The sequence below is a fragment of the Heptranchias perlo genome, chromosome 1 (assembly GCF_035084215.1).
Source record: "Heptranchias perlo isolate sHepPer1 chromosome 1, sHepPer1.hap1, whole genome shotgun sequence".
In the NCBI taxonomy this organism is placed as follows: domain Eukaryota; kingdom Metazoa; phylum Chordata; class Chondrichthyes; order Hexanchiformes; family Hexanchidae; genus Heptranchias; species Heptranchias perlo.
Window position 1 is genome coordinate 116,763,895 of NC_090325.1, and position 23,857 is coordinate 116,787,751.

The 23,857-nt window shown below is 43.2% G+C and overlaps 1 protein-coding gene across 2 annotated transcripts in view; it reads left to right on the plus strand.

Annotated features, from left to right (window-relative positions):
* mapk10 (mitogen-activated protein kinase 10) overlaps window positions 1-23,857 on the plus strand; it is a 130,405-nt gene that overhangs the window by 92,840 nt on the left and 13,708 nt on the right. The window contains exons 7-9 of one of the 2 annotated variants that reach the window (XM_068003657.1): window positions 3,816-3,887; window positions 14,914-15,096; window positions 20,622-20,746. In XM_068003657.1, the coding sequence (XP_067859758.1) occupies window positions 3,816-3,887; window positions 14,914-15,096; window positions 20,622-20,746 (380 nt within the window). The remainder of the gene's footprint in view (window positions 1-3,815; window positions 3,888-14,913; window positions 15,097-20,621; window positions 20,747-23,857) is intronic. The other variant, XM_068003723.1, reaches the window with a different exon arrangement.

A 23,857-nucleotide genomic window follows, 5' to 3' on the forward strand; every position in this document is an offset into this window, starting at 1 on the left:
GCCTTTACCACCTGGGCAGTAATCTGATGGAGGGGATCATCCGCCCATTATAGATTCCGTCTGATTTTCAGCCCATTGATTTTGATGGAATGAAAATTCAGTGGGTTCTTTCAGAGGTGGGCGATCCACTCTGCCAAATTACTATCCATGCGGTGAAAATGAAAATTAACCCCAGATGTGTCTAGATTTTTCTTGACAGTTGAGATGATTGCTTCCAGTGTTTGAACAATACCTGGCGTATTTTACTTCAGCTGTACTCCTTTTCTCCTTTCTGAACAGTCCACCACAAATTATGGGTTTTTTTGATATCCAACTGTTCAAATTGGAGCCCTCAAGTTACAGGCTGATTGAAATGTCACTGCCCCGGCATTTATCATAATTTTTATTTGGTACTCATTTATAAGGGATATTACAGTATCCAATACAAATAACAGAACAGAAACCTCCACCACTTGACACTTCAATCATTGCACTCACAAACAATAGAAACATTGAATACTTATTTAAATGTAATTTAAGTGTATTAAATAGAATGGATTGAGATTTGAATAGCAGTTGTTGTAGCCATTCAGGTTTTATTAATCAGTCAAACTAGTTTTCAAACAAATGAAGATTTCTCCATTTATCTGAAGTTAGCAAATGGAAACACAAATGTGTTATCACAATATGTATATTTATTGCCATATTTCTTTCATAACAATTATTGATCTTTTTTCTTGTAAAGTTTGAATGTATTTTCCATTAGTAACATGATTTCATTATTGCATATGCCATTAATGCAATATCTTGGCATTTAAAAAAAATCTTGAGTCCATCTAACACTTAAAAATAATTTCCAATCTATTTTTGTGTATGGGTTTGTGCAGTCAACCACACTAGCCAATCTTTCAACTTGCCTTTTGAACAGCAGAGGGCAGCTGCAGCCAGTCAAGGGAAATACAGTCTCTGCCTCTGCTGGGATTCTCTTTACGAATGGAGGATACATGTTCTATATCTATAAATTCTATCAATATTTCAGAAGTGGGAAGGACTGCTTGAGCAATATGGTTACAAGTTAATTCTAACAACTTTTCCTCATTAATGAGATGTCTGTAGAATTGGATGAAATTATGCAATAGTGTTCTTATTCTACAACTATCTATCTGTCTGTCTGTCTATCTATTTATTTAAACTCTTCAAAATAGTGTTTTTGAAAAGACTGCAGCAGACATATGGTCAGCTGTATATGGACCAACAGCTTTGCCAATAAGAAGAGCTGTTAGTAGTTACCTTTTTGTCTTTTTCCCCATCTTCCTCAGCAGAGCAATGATTCCTCCTTGCTCAGAAAAACTCAGCAGGTCAGGCAGCATCTGTGGAAAGAGAAACAGAGTTAACGTTTCAGGTCGATGACCTTTCATCAGAACCCAATTGTGTATATTGGGAGTTTGGGTGCGCACTACCTATGATTTTATCTCCATTAATGCATGAGTGTCCAAACCACAGCCGGTGGGCAACAAATAGCATCTAGGCTCAGGTAACCTGGCCTTGAAGGCCCAGGGGATGCAGTCTTTTGCGTGCTTAAATTTCTTATTTGCTAGTTTGCCCTGTTTGTGGGCCTGAAGATTTCGAAAAAGTTGGTTTGGCGCTGTTGTGCCATTGGTGAATAAATTCTAAATCAAAATAACATGAAGTTCTGTTAGTATCAACAACTGGGATATATGCAAATTAATGGGAACATGGATTGAAAGGTGGACCCTGAGGCTCCATGGTAAAGACCTATGCAGCCCAACAAGACGGAAAACTTGAACACCCCTGAACTAATGGTTGGAAAATCATGGGAGCGTACACCTGAATTCCTGATATCTGCCCCCAGCAGACAAGGTTCTGCACTGGGAATGTAATTTCATAATTACATTTCCGTGTCTATTTCTCATGCCTGAGATACTTTGATGCTTTAATATCACTAAAAGTGAATTCAGACTGAAATTTTAGTTCTTTGCAGTTTACTGTTTGGGACAAATTTGTGAAATAATTTGTAAACCTTTCAACTGACAATTTTTTATTAGGAAATTGACCAAAAAAGAAGTTACATTTAAAAATTGTAAGAGAAAAGTAGTAAGCAAGTGCTCTGGATTTTCTTCTAGAATAAAGATATATATTCTGTTGATTAAAATAATACGTGGCCGAACTTTGTAATAACTTGAATTATTTAGAGAGATTTAAGGTGCTAGTTGCCTAATTTGCACTAAACTGAATCCATTAACCAGAGAGCTAGGCTGGAATTGCCGGCAAGATTAAGACATCAGTGCCCGAAGTGGAAAGCACACCACGGAGAGGTAGCGACAGAATCAAAACAGTACTTCCGTACCAGGACTTTGGCTAGAGTGGGAATTTAGAGCAGAGAGTTGGGGGGTGGGGGGGTGGGGGGAGGAGAGTAGTGTCATTGAAATTTAAGTAGATCAGAATATAAACTAAACTATAACTTCACTAACATTTCTAGTGAGAGTGGCAGTAGGAAAGGTCAGTGACGGTTCCTGAAGGATGTGGGAGTTTTGAGCAGTGGATGTACACTCGGACAAACACATCGGCAGGAAGTGTCTCCAACTGAGATTATCTCAGCTCAGTATCTCAGGATTTGAGGCAGAGTTGGAGACAATTCGACACATAGGGGAGGAAGAGAGATTTTTGGTGCAAGAGTTCCAGAGGGTAGTCACCCTGCTGAGAGATAGGAGGCTGGTGGTGGTAAAGGAAGGAGTGGTAATTATCCACGGGTCAGGGAAAGTGAGGAGGGACAGGCTAGAGCAGCAATGCCCCACTCAACTTACCTTAAAGCACTGGCTATCTGTGGGGAGGATGAGGACTCTGGGCAGGATCATCAATGGAGAGGCATGATGACTATGTTCCCAGCTATTACCATAGTGATGGGATTAATTTGGGAACTATCCAGAATGACAACACAGTCATTACTAGTAATGCTGTTTCTGAAGAAATTCAAAAGCAGGATGACATTTAAATAAAAGCTCTTGTCTGGAGTACAGACATTTTTAAACATTTCTAAAACAGTATATTGTAATTGCAGAAATCATATAGAATCATATTGCAGCATCATCATTTTGGTTCTTTGAATAGAAATAATTACTTGTAAACTCGAATATCTGGACTTGAAAGCTACAAATTTCTGACAATAATGGCTTATATATAAATGAAAGACACTCATTATTTGATGGTTAGTGTGAAAACCAGTAACAATTGATTAATTCATTGCATTGGCAGCAGACATTTTCTAGTTGATCGCACCCAAGACTCCACCTTAATCCAGGCAGGCACTCTCTAGACAGAACTGTATGCAGCTAGTATCTGGTCAGCAAAAGAAATGATTGATTGCTTGTGAAGACTATTAACATTCAAAATCCTTTTTTGAATTGGGTATTTGATTCACAGATTATTTATAGGATACTGCAAAAGCAATTTGTTGAAGAATTATAAAACTCAAAGGGCCCTGAATTTCCTCTGAGTTTCTGCTGCTGAACTGTCGTAACTCCGGCGGAAGTGCTGCGGAAACATTGTTTCAAAGGAAATTCAGGGCCATAATATATCAGCTCACACATTGAAACTGCTAAACCTGCAAAATGGTTTTATTTCTGGGGAATTCACTTCTGTTTCTATTGTGCATTCTGAAGGAATGTTGTAAATATGCAGAGAACTTTTATTAAAAAAGTAGTAAGTGTCTGAAATAATTTTCATTGGGTTTCTGTATTGTGGCAGCCGTAGGCAACCTTGTTTGTTATTTGTTCTGTTTTGCACGTTAATTATCCTTCATTCCATTTTATTTTCAGTTGATAACTGGTCAGTGGGGTGCATCATGGGAGAAATGATCAGAGGCGCTGTGTTGTTCCCTGGCACTGATCGTATCCTTCCTAGCAACCTTTTGACCTCTAGCCCAGAGATAGTGACAGTCAAACTTTCCACATCCCATAAGGGATACATACATTAAAATCAGTACATTAAAGTGCAATTATGTTTGCGTTCATTGTATTTTCGGACAGTTACTCTAGGCCAAACTGCTGTACATTACATTACAAGTGAATTAGTAGAAGCCACTTTTGTAGAAAATCACTTATAATATTTATAGCTAGTGACACTCAACCAAGTGATTACAAAAAGTTAATTTTCTGGTTATTTGATGACTTGGGACTCAGGCATCATAATGCACTCTGTTATTCCTGTGACCGTTAGTCAGGAACTACATGGTGCCTATTTATAAAAAGAGCAACAGAGCAGAGATGGCCAACTACAACCCACTAATCTTACTTCAGTACCATGTAAAATAATAAAATTGATTATCACCAGTACACTTGAGGATTATCTGTACATTAATAATCTAGTAAACAGCAGTCAACATAGATTCAGAAGGAGAATCATAGAAGGTTACAGCACAGAAGGAGGCCATTCGGCCCATCGAGTCCACGCCGGCTTTGTGCATGAGGATTCCAGCTAGTCCCACTCCCCTGCCCTATCCCCGTAGCCCTGCACATTTTTTTGTTTCAAGTACTTATCCAGTTCCCTTTTGAAGGCCACGATTGAATCTGCCTCCACCAATCCCTCAGGCAGTGCATTCCAGATCCTAAACACTCGCTGTGTAAAAAAGTTTCTCCTCATGTCACCTTTGGCTCTTTTGCCAATCACCTTAAATCTATGTCCTCTGGTTCTTGACCCTTCCGCCAATGGGAACAGTTTCTCTCTATCCACTCTGTCTAGACTCTTCATGATTTTGAACACCTCTATCAAATCTCCTCTCAACCTCCTCTGTTCCCAGGAGAACAATCCCAGCCTCTCCAGTCTATCCACGTAATTTAAGTCCCTCATCCCTGGAATCATTCTAGTAAATCTCCAAAAGAATTTGCATGGTCAACCTCCTTAACTTTTTAAAGGAAGTGACATAAAAGTGGACTGTGGGAAGCTTTAAAACATCATGGGGGGTGAAATTGGTCTTGAGCAGAAGCACAAAACGGGTGATAGCGAATCGACCACCCATTTTACACCCCATTTGATTTTCTTTTCCATTGATTTCAAAACAAAGTGATGTTAAACAGGCTGCTGATACACCATCACCGGTTTTGTATTACTGCCCAAGACCAATTTCACCCCTTAGACTTCCAAAAGGCTTTTGACAAAGTTCCTTGCAAAGGGCTACTAGTTGAGCTCAAAGAAGTTGGGATTTAAAGTAAATCTTGAACCTGGATAAGAAATTAGCTGAAGGGTAGTCGTTGTTAGAGGAGTCATGTCAGGGTAGGGGAAATGGTGAGTGCAGTGCCCAGAGATTGATATTATGATCACTACTGTTTCTAATTTACATTAATGACTTATATTCAGAAACTCAATGTAAAAGTTTGCAAATGATATCAAATTAGGACGGAGCAGTGGATTCAGGAAAGGCAGCTCAGAAGTTACAAAATGAGTTGAACAAAACAATGGCCAATGAGATTTAATGTAGACACATGCAAAGCGATGCACATAGGAAGGAAATATGGTTGACACATGTACTTCAAGAATGGTATTGAAATAGTTACAGATGAAGTTGAAATAGTGGAGTCGGCATGCAACATTTCTAACCAGCAGCAATCAACAAAGCAAATAGAATGCTGAACTATATGGCCAAAACAACAGAGTACAAATCAGAGGAAGTTGCAGCCAAACTGTCAATCATTCTGGTCGGACCACATTTTGAGTACCGTGTCCAGTTCTGGTCACCCAGACATTCAAGCAATAAGGCAGTGCAGGAGGAGCCATAAAGCTGACCCTTAATGTTAGAGGTCTTAACTACAAGAGAGACTGGAGAAATTTTGGCATTTCCACCTTGAAAGGAGACAACTGAATGGTGATCTTATAGAGATATAGAATCATAGAATGGTTGCAGCACAGAAGGAGGCTATTTGGCTGGTCGAGCCCATGCCAGCTCTCTGCAAGAGCAATCCAGCTAGTCCCACTCCCCCGCCCTTTCCCCGTGGCCCTGCAATACATCAGATAGTAAATGCTACAGAAAAGGTACATTGAGATAATTACTTCAAACTAAACTGTGAGAGTAGGACAAGGGGACACAGGTTCAAACTAGTGAAAGGCAAATTTAGGACTGATAATCAGAAAATTCATCTTCATACAAAGCGATCAATATATGGAACAAACTCCCAGATACAGTAGTGGAGGCAAAAACCTGGAACTATTTAAGAACCAATTGGATGCTGCAACGGCAGACTTTCTGGATGGATGAACTAAGAATGAACTAGCTGAATGGCCTTCCTTATCTGCAATTATTTTGTGTTACCCTGTAGCCATCAACTGAAGTCAAAATTTGTATGATGTTTAACTAGTTAGAAACTCAGTGACATTACTGCACCAAAATAAATACATTTACAATGGCCCTATATTTCATTGGACTTTCTGCCACTGTGCTGCTATATCTTATTTGTTCAAAAAATGTTGTGATTTAAAGGGACTACATCACCCTACAAGGGTGGGAGATCAGCTACAGTTACTGTAGCAACAGCATTTGCTCTAAACCTGGCTAATGCAACTAAATCGTACAATACCATAACAAGTCATTCAAATCCACACTGACTTGTACGATATAGTCCTCTTTCAAAAGTGTTCGTCCACAACCTTTCATCTGAAGAAACAAACTGTCAAAAAGCTTCCTTATCATGTCTAACAGGGTTAAATTATGAGGACAGGTTGCATAGACTAGGTTTGTATTCCTTTGAGTTTAGAAGATTAATGGGTGAGCTAATTGAGATGTTTAAGATGATTAACGGATTTGTTGGAGTAGATACAGAGAAACTATTTCCTCTGGTGGGGGAGTCCAGAACAAAGGGGCACAATCTAAAAATTAGAGCTAGGCCGTTCAGGGGTGAAGTCAGGAAGCATTTCTTCACACAAAGTGGCAATCTGGAATTCTAGCCCCCAAAAAGCTGCTGAGGCTTGGTCAATTGAAATTTTCAAGACTGAGATTGATAGATTTTTGTTAGGCAAGGGTATTAAGGCATATGGGATCAAGGCGGGTAAATGGAGTTAAGATACAGATCAGCCATGATCTAATTGAATGGTGGAACGGGCTCGAGGGGCTGATTGGCCTTCTGCTGTTCCTATTTTCTTAATAAAAACATAGCTTTTGAGATATGATCTAATTTTTTTTGGATATTGATAAACTTGCCACTTTCAGAAATTCTAGTTCAGATGCAACTCAGAAGTATATGTAAGCTTATTTTCATTCTTATTAGGATCACAGTTGGGGGTGGGTGTCAGTGTTTTGAGTCCGGTTCATATAATGGAATGATTTATCAAAACATAGATGCTGGAATGAATACAATACAAGGAAATATTTTTCTCAATTCAATTTACTGATTCTTACTGGGTCAGCATTGTGAAAGCCATCTGCGCTCATATCTTTCAATGCACTTGTGATAATATGTATCAAAATATAATGTTGCTGACTTGAGACTCCTGAACTCAGTTATCAAGCGTTCTCTTACCAACATATTCAAATTACTGTCAGATTGACATAGACTGTTTCTTTGCTCTGTTGCTGTAAATTATATTTTTGTGCTTCATTTTCTTGGTTCTGTATATAATAAATGCATAGCACCACAAACAAAACAGATAGCTAACAAGATTTTTTTTGTTCATAGGCCTTCAGGTGTTCATTTTCATCTGAGTAAAGTAAGCCACAGACATCTGAAGTTGTTATGATCAGTTATTTCAGGTTCCATTCTTATCTATCCAATCGTAGCCAGAGAATCTCCTGTAATGGCTTCTCTTCCCGCTCCCGCACCGCTACCTCTGGAATCCCCCAAGGACCTATCCTTGGCCCTTCCTATTTCTCATTGAGATGCTGCCCCTCGGCAACATCATCCAAAAACGCAACGTCAGGTTCCACATGTACGCTGACGACACCCAGCCCTACCTCACCACCACCTCTCTCAACCCCTCCACTGCATCTGATTTGTCACGCTACTTGTCTGACATCAGAAATTTCCTCCAATGAAATATTGGGAAGACTGAAGCCATTGTCTTTGGCTCCTGCCACAAACTCCATTCCCTAGCCACCGCGCCAGCCCCCTCTCTGGCCACTGTCCGAGGCTGAACCAGACCATTCGCAACCTCAGCGTCCTATTTGACCCTGAGCTGAGCTGCCGACCCCGTATCCAATTCATCACCAAGACCGCCTATTTCCACCTCTGTAATATCACCCGTCTCCACCCCTGCCTCAGCCAATCTGCTTCTGAAACTCTCATCTATGCTTTTGTTACTTCCAGACTAGGCTATTCCAATGCTCTCCTGGCCGGCCTCCCATCTTCTGCTCTCCTTAAACTTCAGCTCATGCAAAACTCTGCTGCCCGTTTGCTGACTCGCTACAAGTCCCATTCACCCATCACCCTGTGCTCGGTAATCTACATTGGCTCCCACTTCAGCAATGTCTCAAATTTAAAATTGTCATCCCTGTTTTCAAATCCCTCCATGTCCTCGCCCTCCCTATCTCTGTAACCTCATCCAGCCCACAACCCTCAAAGATCTCTGCGTTCCTCCAATTCCGGCCCCTTGTGCATCCCCGATTTCCTTTGCCCCTCCACTGGCGGCCGTTTCTTCACCTGTGTTCATCTCTGCGTTCCTCCAATTCCGGCCCTAAGGTTTGGAATTCACTCCCTAAGCCTCTCTGCCTCTCCTTTAAGACACTCCTTAATAACCGACCTCCTTGACCAAGCCTGTCCTAATATCTCCTTATATAGCTCGGTGTCAAATTTTGTCTGTAAATGCTCCTGTGAAGCGCCTTGGGATGTTTTATTACCTTAAAGGCACTTTGTAAATGCAAGTTGTTTTTGTTGCATTCATTATATCACAGAAAACATAGTCATTGCAGTAGTCATTGCAGAAAATGCTGGAATTGCATAGCAGGCCGTTTTGGCATCGGAAAAATGGGATGTTATGTGTTTCAGGTAAAATGCTTCTCTAGTTTAATGCAGTCATCCCCCAGACTCCACCATAACCTTGTCACCCACAGGAGTTTACAATAAGCAGAGCCCTTAGAATTCTGTGGCACTTCAAGGAAAATTTCTGCAGCAAGAGAATGTAGATTTTGTGGCAAATTTATCCAGGCTTGTGGTTTTGGGGACATCGCAATCTCAATATAATAAATATTTTTTTAATACTGAATGGAAACAGTACTAAACTGGTGGCTTCTGTTTTGAAAAATTGTGCATTTTAAACTGTGTAAAAAGAATTGTTGGCCTTAGCATTGGCCCTGCATTCCAAATGCAGTATTTAGCTGCTGTACAGAATTAGCTGCCACTTAACAGCTAGGTGGCAGCTAGCTTTTTAGTAGTAATAATATCTGATGTAGCATTATCAATATCTGGTGCACTGAATCTCAACTGACAGGACTCCACTAATTCCCATTGATTTGCAGTTCATTAATCCTCATGCATTCTGCACTTTATACACATACCTGCTAAATTGGATTTAGAACTTCTGCAAAACCAGTTGGGTTTAAATAATCCATATGCATTTTGCACCTTGCATACTACACACTCACCTGATGTGTGCAAATTGTGAAGTGCCTGAAAATTAGAGAGCTGCATATCAATGGTATCATGTGATACCATTCGCCTTAAGTACACCAAGCATTAGTTGCGATTCAGTGATAATGGGTAAACTGGGGAAGGAAAACGGCAGGGGAGAGATTCTGCAATGGCCACTCAATGCCCTGCGATTTCTGCAGTTACGGAATCACGGAGCACTAGGGATTCTGCCCATAATCTCATAGTATTGTATGATATAGCACAGAGGAGGCCATTCGGCCTATTGTGCCTATGCTGGCTCTTTGGTAGAGCTGTCCAATTAGTCCTACTCCCTTGCTGTTTCCCCATAGCCCTGTAAATGTTTTCCCTTCAAGTATTTATCCAGTTCCCTTTTGAACATTATTATTGAATCTGCTTCCATCACCCTTTCAAGCAGTGCATTCCAGATCATAACAACTCGCTGCGTAAAAAAATGCTTCCTCATGTCGCCTCTGGTTCTTTTACCAATCATCTTAAACCTGTGTCCATTGGTTACCGACCCTTCTGTCACTGGAAACAGTTTCTCCTTATTTACTCTATCAAAACCCTTCATCATTTTGAAAACCTCTATCAAATCTCTTCTTAACCTTCTCTGCTCTGATCGCCTTCTGGAAAATAACTATTGCCTACTTTCAGTTTCTCAGTTGGCAAGGCTAATGAGGATAAGCAACAATGCTGAGAGAGATAATCAAGGTCGACTTCAGTGAGTGATGAGGTTTATGGTGGACTCCCTAGTTGGTGAGGGTGAATACTGTCAGCTGACACCAATTTTTTAGTCACCATTAAACTGCAGCTCTCTAACCCCCATGCATTTCACGACTTTTGTATTTCACCTGCGTGTACAGTGTGTAAGATCTGGACTCTACCATAACTGCTTGCTCTCTGCATTGTGGATTAACTTGATTACCCTTACCGGCTGGGAAACTAAAAATAGGAAATAGTTAGACTCGAGCTCGCACTTGTACTAGGATTACAGTAGACCTGTACCCTGCTGTGACGTAATAATCTCCTGGACTCAACCGTAATCTTCTCACCCATCAGACACCATGGGGTCGATTTTCATTTCTGGCACCATGGGGTCGGAGGTGCCGTCTTTTGGTTGAGCTATTAAACCGAGGCCCCGTCTGCCCTCTCAGGTGGATGTAAAAGATCCCATGACACTATTTCCACGAAGAGCAGGGGCATTCTCCCCGGTGCCTTGGTCAATATTTATCCCTTATCATTAGGAAAAGATTAGCTGGTCATTATCAGATGGCTGTTTGTGGGAGCTTGCTGTGTACAAATTGGCTGCCACGTTTCCTACATTACAAGAGTGACTACACTTCCGAAGTATTTAATTGGCTGTAAAGTGCTTTGGGACATCCTGAGGTGGTGAAAGATGCTGTATAAATTTAAGCCTTTCTTCTTTTCTATGGAGGAATTAGCATTACCAGTTGAGGAAGAGCAGGTGCTTGAACAGGAAAATGTATGCCCGCAGGGAAACCTTCAAGGCAAGAGTAGTAACATGGGATTAATTCTGAGAGAATGTTGTGCTGATGTCAGATAAGGATTGTAGTCATGTGTGAAAGAAATTTTTATTTACAGCTTAGGGATCCAGCCTGATTTCTGTCAGCTGGATGATTACCTTGAACAAATGCAAACCATACTGCAAAAAAAGCTTTGGGACATGTACAACAGGACAATGGCACTTATGCCACCCATCTGTCTTTGGTAATATTATGCTCAAGCATTATGTCTGCAAAAGTATATTATTTAGGTGTTGAACCCTTCCTGAATGTGGATCAAAACATTAATTGCTCTGATGCACAGATATCAGCCAATGCCATTGCTGCATCTGTTACCCATTCCCCACATGTTAAGCATCCAGCTCTTGATGCAATTACTTCCTCAACTGGTACATCATGCTAAGTAGTTCACCAGACTCACAAACCTCTACTGGTATGCAGTCAGTGAGAAGGCTTTGTAGGATTACAAGAGGCAGGAAGATATGACAGTGCATAGGTTGCATGCATTCCAAATAAAAGAAATCAAGCACCTAAATTTTGATATTTACATCAGTCATTTTTAAAGGCTACAGAATGACAATGATGAAAATGAATAATAGTTAGTTTAGATGTATTAATGTTTTATTGTAACAATACTATGTAGTTATTTCATATGACTCTATGTATAAACACTATGATATTGCATTCAATATGCAGTACTATATTGTACTATGTATAGAACTATGGTATGTTCCTCCAGTAGCTTCAAAAGATCTTGTGGGAAAGGAATTTGAGGTCATTGTATCTTTATCCACGATGGGAAGAGTTGTGGGCTTGAGAGAACCAGTGTCCAGGTCTGCACCAACCAACTCAAAATTTCAGTGATGGCCTCCCTGCTCAACCTGCCTTCCATCTGGAAATAAAGATCTCCTCACCCTCCTTTTTCTCCTGTGTCTACACACAGGTTGAATATCAAGTTACTTTGCAGACAGAATAATTACTACAGTAATTCCAAGCAAAGGCACCTTCCTCAATGGCAAAAACTCAAGCAGTTGTTGATAAGCTTTGTCTGATTGGTTCCAAATTTCACAAATGCAGAAATGCTGCAGTCAGTGAATTGAGCTAAGTAGACAGATTCTTATGCTCAATAATGATCTTAATTAGTCAATTTTGCAACTTTGCAGAGACATTTTTCCACCCAGTTTAGTGGAGAATAGACAATTTGAATTGATCAAATTTCACCAAATGCAGATTTCTATCTAAAATTTCCTGTTATTACAACTGGGCATATGGGATACTTGGGCCCACCACATAGAGGAAAGTTGGGTGGGGGGGGGATTGCATGCACTTAAGGGAGCCTGCCTAATATTCCATCCATTTAAATTAATGGGCAGGAAATTGGATGGGCTGCATTATGGGTGTGTAATCCTCCCAGCCCTTTTTCCTCAATTGGCTGTCTCAACAATCCAATATGTCCAGAAAGAGGAAAATCTGCCCTACAATGTTTTACCTGTGGCAAACACCTGGACCTTGAAAGCCTCTCCCCATTTGCAGGATAAACTTTCCTGCAAACCAAAATTAAAATGGTTGTCAATCAGTGTAGGTTGAATCTATCACATGATTAATTTATGTGTTGCTCAATCAGAATCATTGTAACAGTGTTATTTTACCCTGTTTCTAAACTTCATTCCTTCCATTTTAATTTTTTCTATCTCCAGCATAATGTTAATGCTTAAAAATAAGTTAATGCCTTCACTATGTACAGCGTGTGGCTCTTTGTTGAAGGGACACCATCATCATTAAAAAGTTTCTGCAAACCTTTAGTACTGTCACAATGATGTCATACAAATGAGCTATGTTCATATTTTTTAATATAATTTATGTTATTGCTTGTTGAGCTTTCAAGTAAGCAGGAGAGATTGCCAAATACATTTTTCATAAAGAGAATGACATCCTGCTCAAGGGCAGCTTTAGTCATCAATTTGGATCTTGTAAACTCTGATGATTGTTTTCCTCTAATCAAAGATCAGGTTGGTGTATTTTTACAATATCGTAAAGTATTGTGGAAGTTTTTCACACCCTTACTTTGAGAATTAATTTTCAATTTACTTTTATGAAAACAAAGTTTGATGTTCTCGTGATAACCATGTCAGCTCACGGTATCTAATGGCCTTATGTAAATACCATAGGGCTGATTTCAACTTTCAATGGAGGTGAAAAAGAGGCGGTTAAGAATTGGCCATCGATTATACATCCCGCCCAATTTGAAGTCACTGAAAAACAAAATCAGGAGTGGTGTATAAAGTGCAGCTAAACGGAAGCACCTGTTTCTCGTGCCCGCCGAGAGTTAAAATTGCCACTTCTTAACTGTATTTTTGGCATTGTAAACTATTACGTAGGATAAGAATCTTCTTTATATTACAAATTCAGTGTTAGGTGGATGATGGGTGGACTATATTCTATATTTATATGTGTAAATCCGTTCATGGCCTCACCCCTCCCTGTCTCTGTAACCTCCTCCAGCTGTGTTACCCCTCCCCCAAAATCTCCGCTCCTCTAACTCTGGCCTCCTGTGCACCCCTCCCCCCACATCCTTTCCCTCATCAATGGTGGCTGTACCTTCAACTGACTAGGTCCCATCCTCTGGAATTACCTCCCTAAATCCCTCACCTCCCTCTCCTTCTTTAAGACCCTCCTTAAAACCCACGTCTATGAACAAGCCTTTGATTACCCTTCTAATATCTCCTTTGTCTCAGCATTCATTTATTTTTGACTACACGTCTTGGGATGTTTTTCTGCATTAAAGTCGTTCTATAAAAGCAAGTTATTGTTGTTGTAATATGGCTGAGGAGACCAAAGTGTGCACCTCTTGAATGTAAGGATGAAGTGAGTTAATGAATATGACTCTCATATTTTTCCCACATTGGATTTAGGAAAGGTGTCACAAGCTCAGCTTGTTTTCCACCTACGTAATTACCAGGGATACTAAAGAGGACATTTATTTCATCTATTCTTTGAAAAAAGATTTTTGCGATTTTGAATCTGTTGTACTGCAAACAGCATCCATAGGCCCATGAGATTTGATTGTTTTGCTCATGTGCTGGTTTCTGTCCTCATATCCACCACAAGTGCTGACAAACCCATTGTAAATCTATTTTAATTGTAGGAAAGATTCTTTTTTTCAGAAAAAAATGTCCCACAAAACACATCTGAAAAATTCCAAAAAAATTGAGAGTCCTCTTAACTCTTAACATTGGGAAATTTTTGCCCAGTTATCTAGCTGCAGTAAAACCAACGCCTCCTCATCGCTGATAAACAGCTCGCAATATTAGAGAGTGTGAGAAGTCTACTGTACAATGCTCAGTGGTCTAGAATGCAGCCTGTAGAAGCTGCCAATCTAGTTTCAGATCCCAAAATGTAGAAATCAGTGCAAAATTATCTAAACATATATATGACAAATACAACATATTGAAACTTATGATGAAGCACTGCCTTTTACAGTTAGTTAATATTTGTGTTTGTTTTGTCACAATAGCTGGTAAGTTTTCAAAGGGCCAGAATGAAAATTCTAAGCCAAACCTGCATGTCATATTGACATCAAGTGTACAATCATATGCCGAAAAAGGAATGGTCCATATAAAGACCCCTGGCAGCCTCTAGGAGGACAGAAATATGACAAGAATGTTGCTATTATTTTAATAATTTGGAGTATATACATTATTCCCTTTGGGGAATACATATGCCCTGTTGAAGCTTTCAATTATTTCTGTTCATCTGCTTTGGCTTTAAATGTAGCTTAATCTGGTAACAGTGGCAGATTTTCCTGAACCTCTTCGATTCAGATATTGATCAATGGAATAAGGTCATTGAGCAGCTAGGAACGCCTTCCCCGGAGTTCATGAAGAAATTGCAGCCCACTGTTCGTAACTATGTGGAGAATAGGCCCAAGTACACAGGACACACTTTCCCCAAGCTCTTCCCGGACTGCCTCTTCCCAGCAGACTCAGAGCACAATAAATTAAAAGGTAAGGAACAGGAGTAAGTACCAGTCTATTCCCTTGTAAAAATAATTTGGCTGATACAAAGGAATGTGTGAATGGAAACTATGGCCCTGCTATTAGCGGGGAGGCAGCGGGGGAGCGTTTGGGCACGTGAGTAACCAGCCCAATAAAAAATGTCCATTTTCTACACAATCGCAATTTATTTGGTGCCACTTAACGTGGCCATCTGAATGCTGCACAGCGGGCGGACTGCACAGCTGCATCAAAGGCTGTCAGCTGGAGGAGCTCTATTTAAAGGGGCAGTCCTCCAAGGGCTTTTCCTGGAGAAAACACCCGCATACCACAATGGAGCAGCACAGGGGCAAGGCTGCTCCAAGATTCAACGATGCCTCACTCCAGGTGCTACTGGATGGGGTGAGGAGGAAGAGGAGGGATGTCTTTGACCCGGTGGATGGGAGCAAGTGGTCTGCCTCTGCCACCAAAAGGACCTGGCTCGAGGTGGCAGAGGAGGTCTCCAGGAGCAGCAACATCTCCCGCACCTGGATCCAGTGCAGGAAGCGCTTCAATGACCTAACTAGGTCAGCAAAAGTGAGTACACTTACTCATTCTCCTGCATTCCATGTTCCACATCACCACCTCCACCCCCCAACTCCTTCTGCACTGCCAACACTACTCTATCACATCACTCCTCGCACCCACTTAAAGGCTCATCCTCAACTTACCTGCACTTCCACAGCACTTCCACACTTCCCCATTAGTCACCCCACCGCTACCACTCAACCCAAACCTCATACAATGTCATGGCTCTGTCTCATACTCACCCTCTGATGCATCTCTTTCACGGTCAGCTGCATTCATCGGTTGGCCACTTCACCATCACTCACTTACACATCTGTACTTTCTTCCCTTATAGGAGAAGAGAGCCCAGAATGCACGGGAGAGGTTGAGGACCAGAGGGGGGCCGCAACAACTCGTCGACCTCACAGAGGCGAAGCAGGAGGCGCTGGAGCTCAGCCGAGCCCTCGAGTGCCTGTCCGTCGGGGACGCCGAGACTGGCGCCTGACAAACGTCTGGTGACACAACTGTAACATTCATCACACACAATATGAATTAATGTTAACATGCCTTGCCATCTTCACCACCTAAGTATGCTCATCACAACATGACACATCTGTGATCATGCTTAATATTGCCTTCTGTTCTCTTACAGGGCCTTCAGCGACCACAATGACGGCAGAGGGCGATTCCTCAGAGGAGCTCCCGGCCTCTGAGGTTGCACCGTCACATCTTAGCGAGCCATCCACCAGCGCAGATACTCACACCTCGGTGGGTCCTAGTCCTCAGTTAGTTGGGTTGGCACCTGGTGAGTTACCGCGCACATGTGAGCACGAGCAGACACCGGTGGCAGGGGCAGGTGCGGAGAGTCCGCGTCGGTGGGAGCACTCCTGTCCAGGCTCTGCTCAGCTGGACGCAGATGCTGCACCCCAGGTATCATCCTTTAAAAGGAGAATGATCAAGGGACAGCAGCACATTTGCTAGGTACTGGAACAGATGCCACGCGCACTCTCCACAATAGCGCAGAGGATGGAGGAGTCCAACTCCTGCATGAGTGGACTGGTGTCACAGGTAAGTGCGGGAATGTCTGCGATGGAGAGAAGGCTAGCCTCCATTGAGCTTCAAGTACGGCTCACAAATGAGTCCATTCAGGCCCTGACAACGGCCGTTCGGACTCACAGTGAACATTATTCTGCCGCCTTAAACAGGGATATTGATACACTAGCGTTGGCCTTACAAGGCATCACACATGTCCTCCAAACTGTTGTCCAGCAGAGTGGTAGGAGAGATGTGGGCCTGGCCCAGGGGAGGGATGATGGAAAAAGGGGACACAGAAGTCGGGACGCCACTCAAAGCACTCCCACGTCTCACCCGTTGCCCCCCTCTCAACCAGTACCCGCAATGCTGCCTCCTCTCCAGGTGGCCGTCTGCCCCCGCAGAGGTGCTGGTGGAGCAGTCTTTGGAGGGGCTCTCTTGGGCTCCAAAACCCAGAGGGTGTAGGCCCAAAGCATCTAAGCAGTTAGGGCATGAACAACAGCAACCTGCCACTACCTCTGCTGCAGCCACAGGGATTGCACCACGTAGAAGTAGTCGTAAGAGAAAGGCGAAGGTTTTGTGAGAATGAAGCGGATGCACAAGGGTGTTTGACGGTTGCTCATGTTTTTTATTTATATTTGCTTTTTATTAAACTCACATTAAATATTATGATTGTCACCACTACTGCCACGTCTTGGCCATTCTTGACTGGCTTTTGTAATAGGGCCCTTTTGTGAGGTCCACCGTGAACGGCGGCACTCGATGCCGCCAATGGTGGCTTTACAGTGGGTATATGTGTAGTTGCAGGACTGCTTTGTGCAGGGAGGGGTGGGCGGCCTGGTTTGGGCGCTGCTCTGTCCAGGGGATGAGGACTGGACTCTTCACACTTTCTGATGTTAGGAGAACCGTTCACATAGAATCATAGAATCATAGAAGTTTACAACATGAAAACAGGTCCTTCGGCCCAACATGTCCATGTCGCCCAGTTTATACCACTAAGCTAGTCCCAGTTGCCTGCACTTGGCCCATATCCCTCTATACCCATCTTACCTATGTAACTGTCAGTATCTTCCTGACCACATGAGCAGCCAGGTGAGCTGCTGCTCTGCCCATGGGTTCCTCCTGCTTCTCCTCCTCCTCCTCCTCCTCCTCAATGTGGATGGCAGAAGTGGATGGGGCCTCCTCAAGTGGCACCCCTCTCTGTTATGCCATGTTGTGCGTCCCACTCTGACTGGTGCCTTTTGAAGCGCTCCCCCAGAACGATCAAGGCACCTAAATTGCATCTTGAGCAGCCCTATAGTATGCTCAATTGTAGACCTGGTGGCGATGTGGCTGTCGTTATATCGGCGCTGTAGCTCGGTGATGGGGTTCCTCAAAGGTGTCATGAGCCACGTGTGCAGGGGTTATCCCTTGTCCCCGAGGAGCCAGCCCTTGCGGGTGTTCGGTGCGTGGAAGAGGGGCGGGATGTTGGATTCCCTCAGGATGAAGGAATCATGGCAGCTGCCAGGGTATCTGGCGCACACATGAAGGAATCTCTTGCGGTGGTCACAAACGAGCTGGGTGTTGATGGAGTGATAGCCCTTCTTGTTGATGAACAGTCTTGGATCATGTGGAGGTGCTCGTATTGATATATGGGTGCAATCGATTACACCCTACACCCGTGGGAAGCCAGCCACAGAGTGGAATCCCACTGCCCTCTTCATCTGGCTGAGGTCATCCATGGGGAAGTTGACGTAGTGCGAGGCCCTACGAAACAAGCTGTTGGTCACCTGCCTTATGCACTTATGTGCAGATGACTGAGAGACCCCGGCGATGTCCCCAGTGGCACCCTGGAATGATCCGGAGGCAAAGAAGTTGAGAGCAGTGGTGACTTTGATAGTGACAGGTAAGGAGATGCTGCTCGGCCAAGCCGGGAGCAGTTCGGCATGAAGGAGGCTGCAGATGTCTGCGACTACCTGGCGACTGACTCTGAGCCTCCGTATGCACTGTTCCTCACAGAGGTCCAGGAAGCTGAGCCTTGGTCTGTAGACCCTGTGGTGAGGGTAGTGCCTCCTGCGATGTTGCGCTCTCTGTTGTTGCCCTCTGTGCTCTTGTACAGGTGCCTGTGGTGCAGCACTGTGTTGTGGAGCTCCAAGTGGCAGAGGTGGACGCCGTACCTGGCGAGGCTGGCAATGTTGCTCGTCCTCGGATGTAGTGGTGAATGCAGCTATGGCGGTCCCCATCCTAACGGTATGAGTTTGCCGGGGTCCACAATGTAGTTAAATATGTGTGAACAGAAGAGTTTTGAGTGGGAAGTAAGAATTTTCAGTGAAAACACAAGGATCTCGCAGCCAAAACATTGTCTGAAAGAACTGAGTGACCTGCTGCAATAAGTGATCTTTGCTCCCCATCTGTCAAAGAAGTATTTGAATGTGCAACTGGCTGTTGGTTGAAACACGTCTGTTGCAACATTGAGCATGGGAAACACGCTGAGGATGCTTCAAAATCGCACCCCTGCCTCAATGTGGAGAAAATTAAGTAGTTCAACTGCTTAAACTATCTCAACAACTGTGTAAATGATCATCCCACCAGCTTTAATTGCCGGTGGGTATTCTGCATTTGCGAGGCGTGCGCGCACCCAGACGCGTCAGTGGGGAACCCGGAGTCTTTGGGTTGGAGCTGGGTTCCGAACCCGATCGGGATTTCCCCGATTTTCAGAGCCCCCCGTCCCCAGTGCACCAGCAAATTTCCGGGAAAATTGAGCCCTATAAGTATCTGAATTGAAACTGAAAAATAAAACAAGGTTACATGTTTTTAAATTTGCTCTCACAATATTCATCAGGGTTCCCTCATTTCAGTGATCTATTCCTACCACGTGAACACTTCTTATCATTTTCTGTTTTACATTTTTTTAAACTTGGTTGGTAAATGCCCACAATCTTGCAGCTGCTGTTGGTGAACATTTTTGCTTTACTGCAGTGAGGTTAAATTCTAACAAAAAACAGAAAAGGCTGGAAATATATAGCGGGCTGTAAATATAAGGCAGGTGTCACCCTTCAACAAAGTGTAAGGTGATTACAGCGAAATCCACGTCCAAATTTCCATGGGTCTAAAGGCGCATTCCTAGTGTAAGTCAGCCAGGCGTGCAGCGTGACCACAGGGAAATTGGCTAGGACCTAGATAGGCTAAATCCAGCATCAACTCATAAGTTTCTGCCGGGGTCTGGTTGGAATGGATCCTGTGTCCACCCCTAACATGGCCTCTGACGCTTCAGAAGCCAAAGCCAAGGAAGGGAATTTCCACAGCAGGTCCCACCATGCTGATGAATCCAGCGTGCAGGTTGTTTGAGTAGCAAAAATGGGGCCCACCTAGGGGTTGAGGCCTGAGTCCTGACCTGAACCCCGGTCGAAATTCTGGCAACTTGACTTTTTAACAGCCCCCTTATAAAGGGGGTCAATGGGACAATGTCGAAAAATTTTCTTAGCCAATGGCGCTAACTGCAGCGCTTCCAGTTGGTAATTGCTGCTTTTACCCCCACCGCCCCCCCCCCCCCCCCCCCCATTCTCTTATGGGCGTCCAAGACGCACCCATAATGGTAAGAGTGCCTGACGCTGGCATGATAATTGACCTCTTTGTGGCCCCAGATACTCCAGTAGGGTCAAGTACGGAGGTGACCAGTACCCACTCCCCTACACTTCCACCAGCAGAGCAGGGCAGAGGATTTTCAGCCCTGTCTTGCCTATCCAAAGTAATAGAGATTTTAAATAGAGAGATCGAGCTAGTGCATTGAGGAGGATCAACAGTTGAAGTACATATGGATTTTCAGCAGGTATTTGAGAGGGTTGCACACAAGCGATTAAATTACAATCCAAAAATGAAGGCACATAAAACTAGAAGCAATATTGTACCAAGGATAGTAAATTGCTTGATAATTGGGAAAAGCACAGAAGCATTGATGATCAATACAATGTGTTTTGCAGCCAGCCAAGCCAGAGACCTTCTGTCCAAGATGTTGGTAATTGACCCTGCCAAACGGATATCTGTGGATGAAGCCTTACAGCACCCATACATTAACGTCTGGTATGACCCAGCCGAAGTTGAGGCGGTAAGTCCTGATGTCTTTTTTCCAATAAAAAACATTTTATTCACAGTAAGTGATAACTCAGATCACAACATAAACACAGAAATGGAAATTGGCCCGTCTTATCTTGATCAACCAGCAAGAAAAACCTACATGTCCCCCATCACAGCATCCAATGGCTCTTCAATGACACTATGGGCTGGATTTTCCTCCGCTATACTGCCCACGGTGTGGGGATATAGTGGCAGAGGAGCAGAGTAAATTGGAGGGGAAGGGATTCCTTCTGGTGTATCCCACTTCCCCCCTCCCAGAAAGCCACTTCAGATCCCTCCGTCCCCATCAGTGATCTCTATCCACTGCCCCTTGCCCACCCCACCTTATTTACATCATACTGGAGGGTGGAGGGTGGGGGAGTCTGGGGAGGTGGGGTAGAGAAACCAACTGATTTACCTGCTTTCCTAGCACAGTACTGCCAACCTCAGGTAATGGCAAGGGTATTAAGGGTTATGGAACCAAGAAGGGTAAATGGAGTTAAGATACAGATCAGCCATGATCTAATTGAATGGCAGAACAGGTTCTTGGGGCTGAATGACCTCCTCCTGTTCCTATGTTCCTATGACCTGCAAAGGGGCAGCAGGTTGGGGTTGGGCATACTTGCCACTTACAGCACTCTCTGTTCACCCTCCCACACAGGATGGAGGAATTTTAAAGAAACACTTTCCCTTCTCCAAGGCGGGTGGTGGGGGGTAGGGGGTCCACGGGCATTCTGGACCAATGTTTCTTTTAAAGCTGAACAAATTGACTTTATCTCTTTCCAAACGGCAATCAATCACTCTGCAATTGTCGTTCAGAAACCAACATGGTGGGCCCCACTTCCACCAGTATGTGATGCTGGCAAGCAAAGTACACCTGCATCATGCAGACATACTTTGCGTTAGGGGCAAAGGGTGTGGAACTGGCAAGATTTCTATAGAGTGATGCCATCCTGCCAGTCTGCTTCCTCTTCTGAAGTGAGTACTAGGGGAATTTTGCAAATGGAATATTTCCTCCCTGCCTTCCCAGATAATGGTAACTTTATAACACCAGATGATGGGAATTTGTTATCCATGTTGTGTTTTGTCCATCATGTCATGAATCAGATATTTTTTTCCCTGAATTGGCCTAGGGTTTTTTAAAAACTTTTTTTGCCTGTCCCAGGAGATTACATAACCACTAGTGGGAGGGAACATTGGGATTCAAGGTGCTTTGTTATTTCGTGTCTGGGATACAGCCGGGTTAAAATCAGGCCTATAGTGTGTTGCGTGATATAATCTTGCCCCCATTCCAAAAAGGGCATATTCTCTGACTCAACATAAGCGACAATACGAGAGATCCGCTAACACTAAGTAATTTGTTTTGAACTGAACTTCATTGCCAACTTTAAAGTTTTGCAGAATCACAGTGTAGAACACCAAATTCCAAGAGACAATTATGAAAAATCTGCTCAAAACAACCACTAATAATTTACAATCCTTTGTTCACAATACTTGCCGTTGTTCTAATCAGAACCATATTTATAGTGACGGTCAAAGGGGAACTGGGGTTTTTATTAACTTACATAATTTTTTAATTAATCAGATCATTATTAATTGGCCTGTTGTAGCATTTTTTTCTGTAAGTTCTTTGAAATCCATTAATTATACACAAGGTAGTAAAACATTCCACTGTCCAACAGCAAAAGGTAACTCTATCTCATTTTCCTGTTGCTTTATGTTGTGCCACTAGAACTGAATCCTGACAAAACACGGTGACAGTGGGACATATAAACCCTGAATGACAATACCATGTTGACAACAATGGAAGAAGCTCACCTGGGTTGCAAAACAAATCACAGTACACAGCAGGGAGCATAGAAAGGTTACGTATATCGTAAATAGCTGGGTGAGGATAGCGTACTACAGAGGTCTAGTAATGTGACAATCGAGATGGCTTTATAAACTACTCAAGCCTCACTCTTTGGCTTCCTAACATCATCTCGGCCTCTTCACTGTATTATGGTAGCACACTCAAATCCAGGCAATTTTTCTTTTCTCTAGGGAATAAAGATTTGATTGCTTACTTTCCTTTGATTAGCCCAGAAGTTCTCTGAACTGGCAAGCCTCCGGTGACAGACATTGTTCAAGGAAGCGTCAGATGAGTCAATTTACTGTATATCAGTGCTCACAAACTGTCAACTGCTCGCCTTTATCTCTGTACGGATTTCAGAGCAGTTACAGAGTTTTTAAAAAATGAAAGCTAATTTGTTAGGTAGGGTTTCAAAGTAAAATTATCCTTTCAAGTAATCCTTAAAAGTCTCAGCATCAACATCAATTTTAAAAATCATACAGGCCAATCTCAGCTGGAGTTGCAGTTGAGACACCACAATTGGCCCCAGTGCTCTTGGACTCTGCCAGGGTTTGTGCTCCCGATTGCTATCCAGTGATACCTGCTGCAAAGTGCACCTATGTGGAAGTCAGGCGAGGATGGGATTGGGCCTGGGTGTGATGCCCCACCTGGAATCCCCACACACACTGTCTAGGCTCATGCAGGAGGACTTGCCATTTGGACAAATTGCTGGTTGCTTTGGAGCTATATCCGGGTAGGAGTCAATGCCTTCACAAGGGGAGAAAAGGGGGAATTTGTTTCAAATCAAACAGTTTCCATGATTCAGGTGGAGGTCCTGCCCAGCTTTTAATCTGCTCATTGAAAGTGGGTGTTAAAAGCTACAAACATTAATGCATATGGGGAAGGGAGATCTTAATGGTACGCAGCTACTTTTTTTTTTTGAACAGCCATTTTTCCCTCAAAGATGGGGTGGGTGCTTTCAAATTACACCTACTACAGGTTTTCACACTTGAAGATGAAGAAGATCAAACAAGTAATGCCACAGAGAACAGCTGGCACCAAAGCCAGACTGACTGCACCCCTCATTATACCACTAAGCATATCTGCAGGCCCTGGCATACATACCCTGGAATGAGTGAGAGAAACTGCCTCCGCAGGCTCCGGGTCAGCACAGAGGTTATTGCAGTGCTGTGCCATCTACTGCGAAAACACCTTCAGCCAACCATTACCATAGGCACAGTACAGTGACGGTGCCAGTCAAAGCCATCTCCT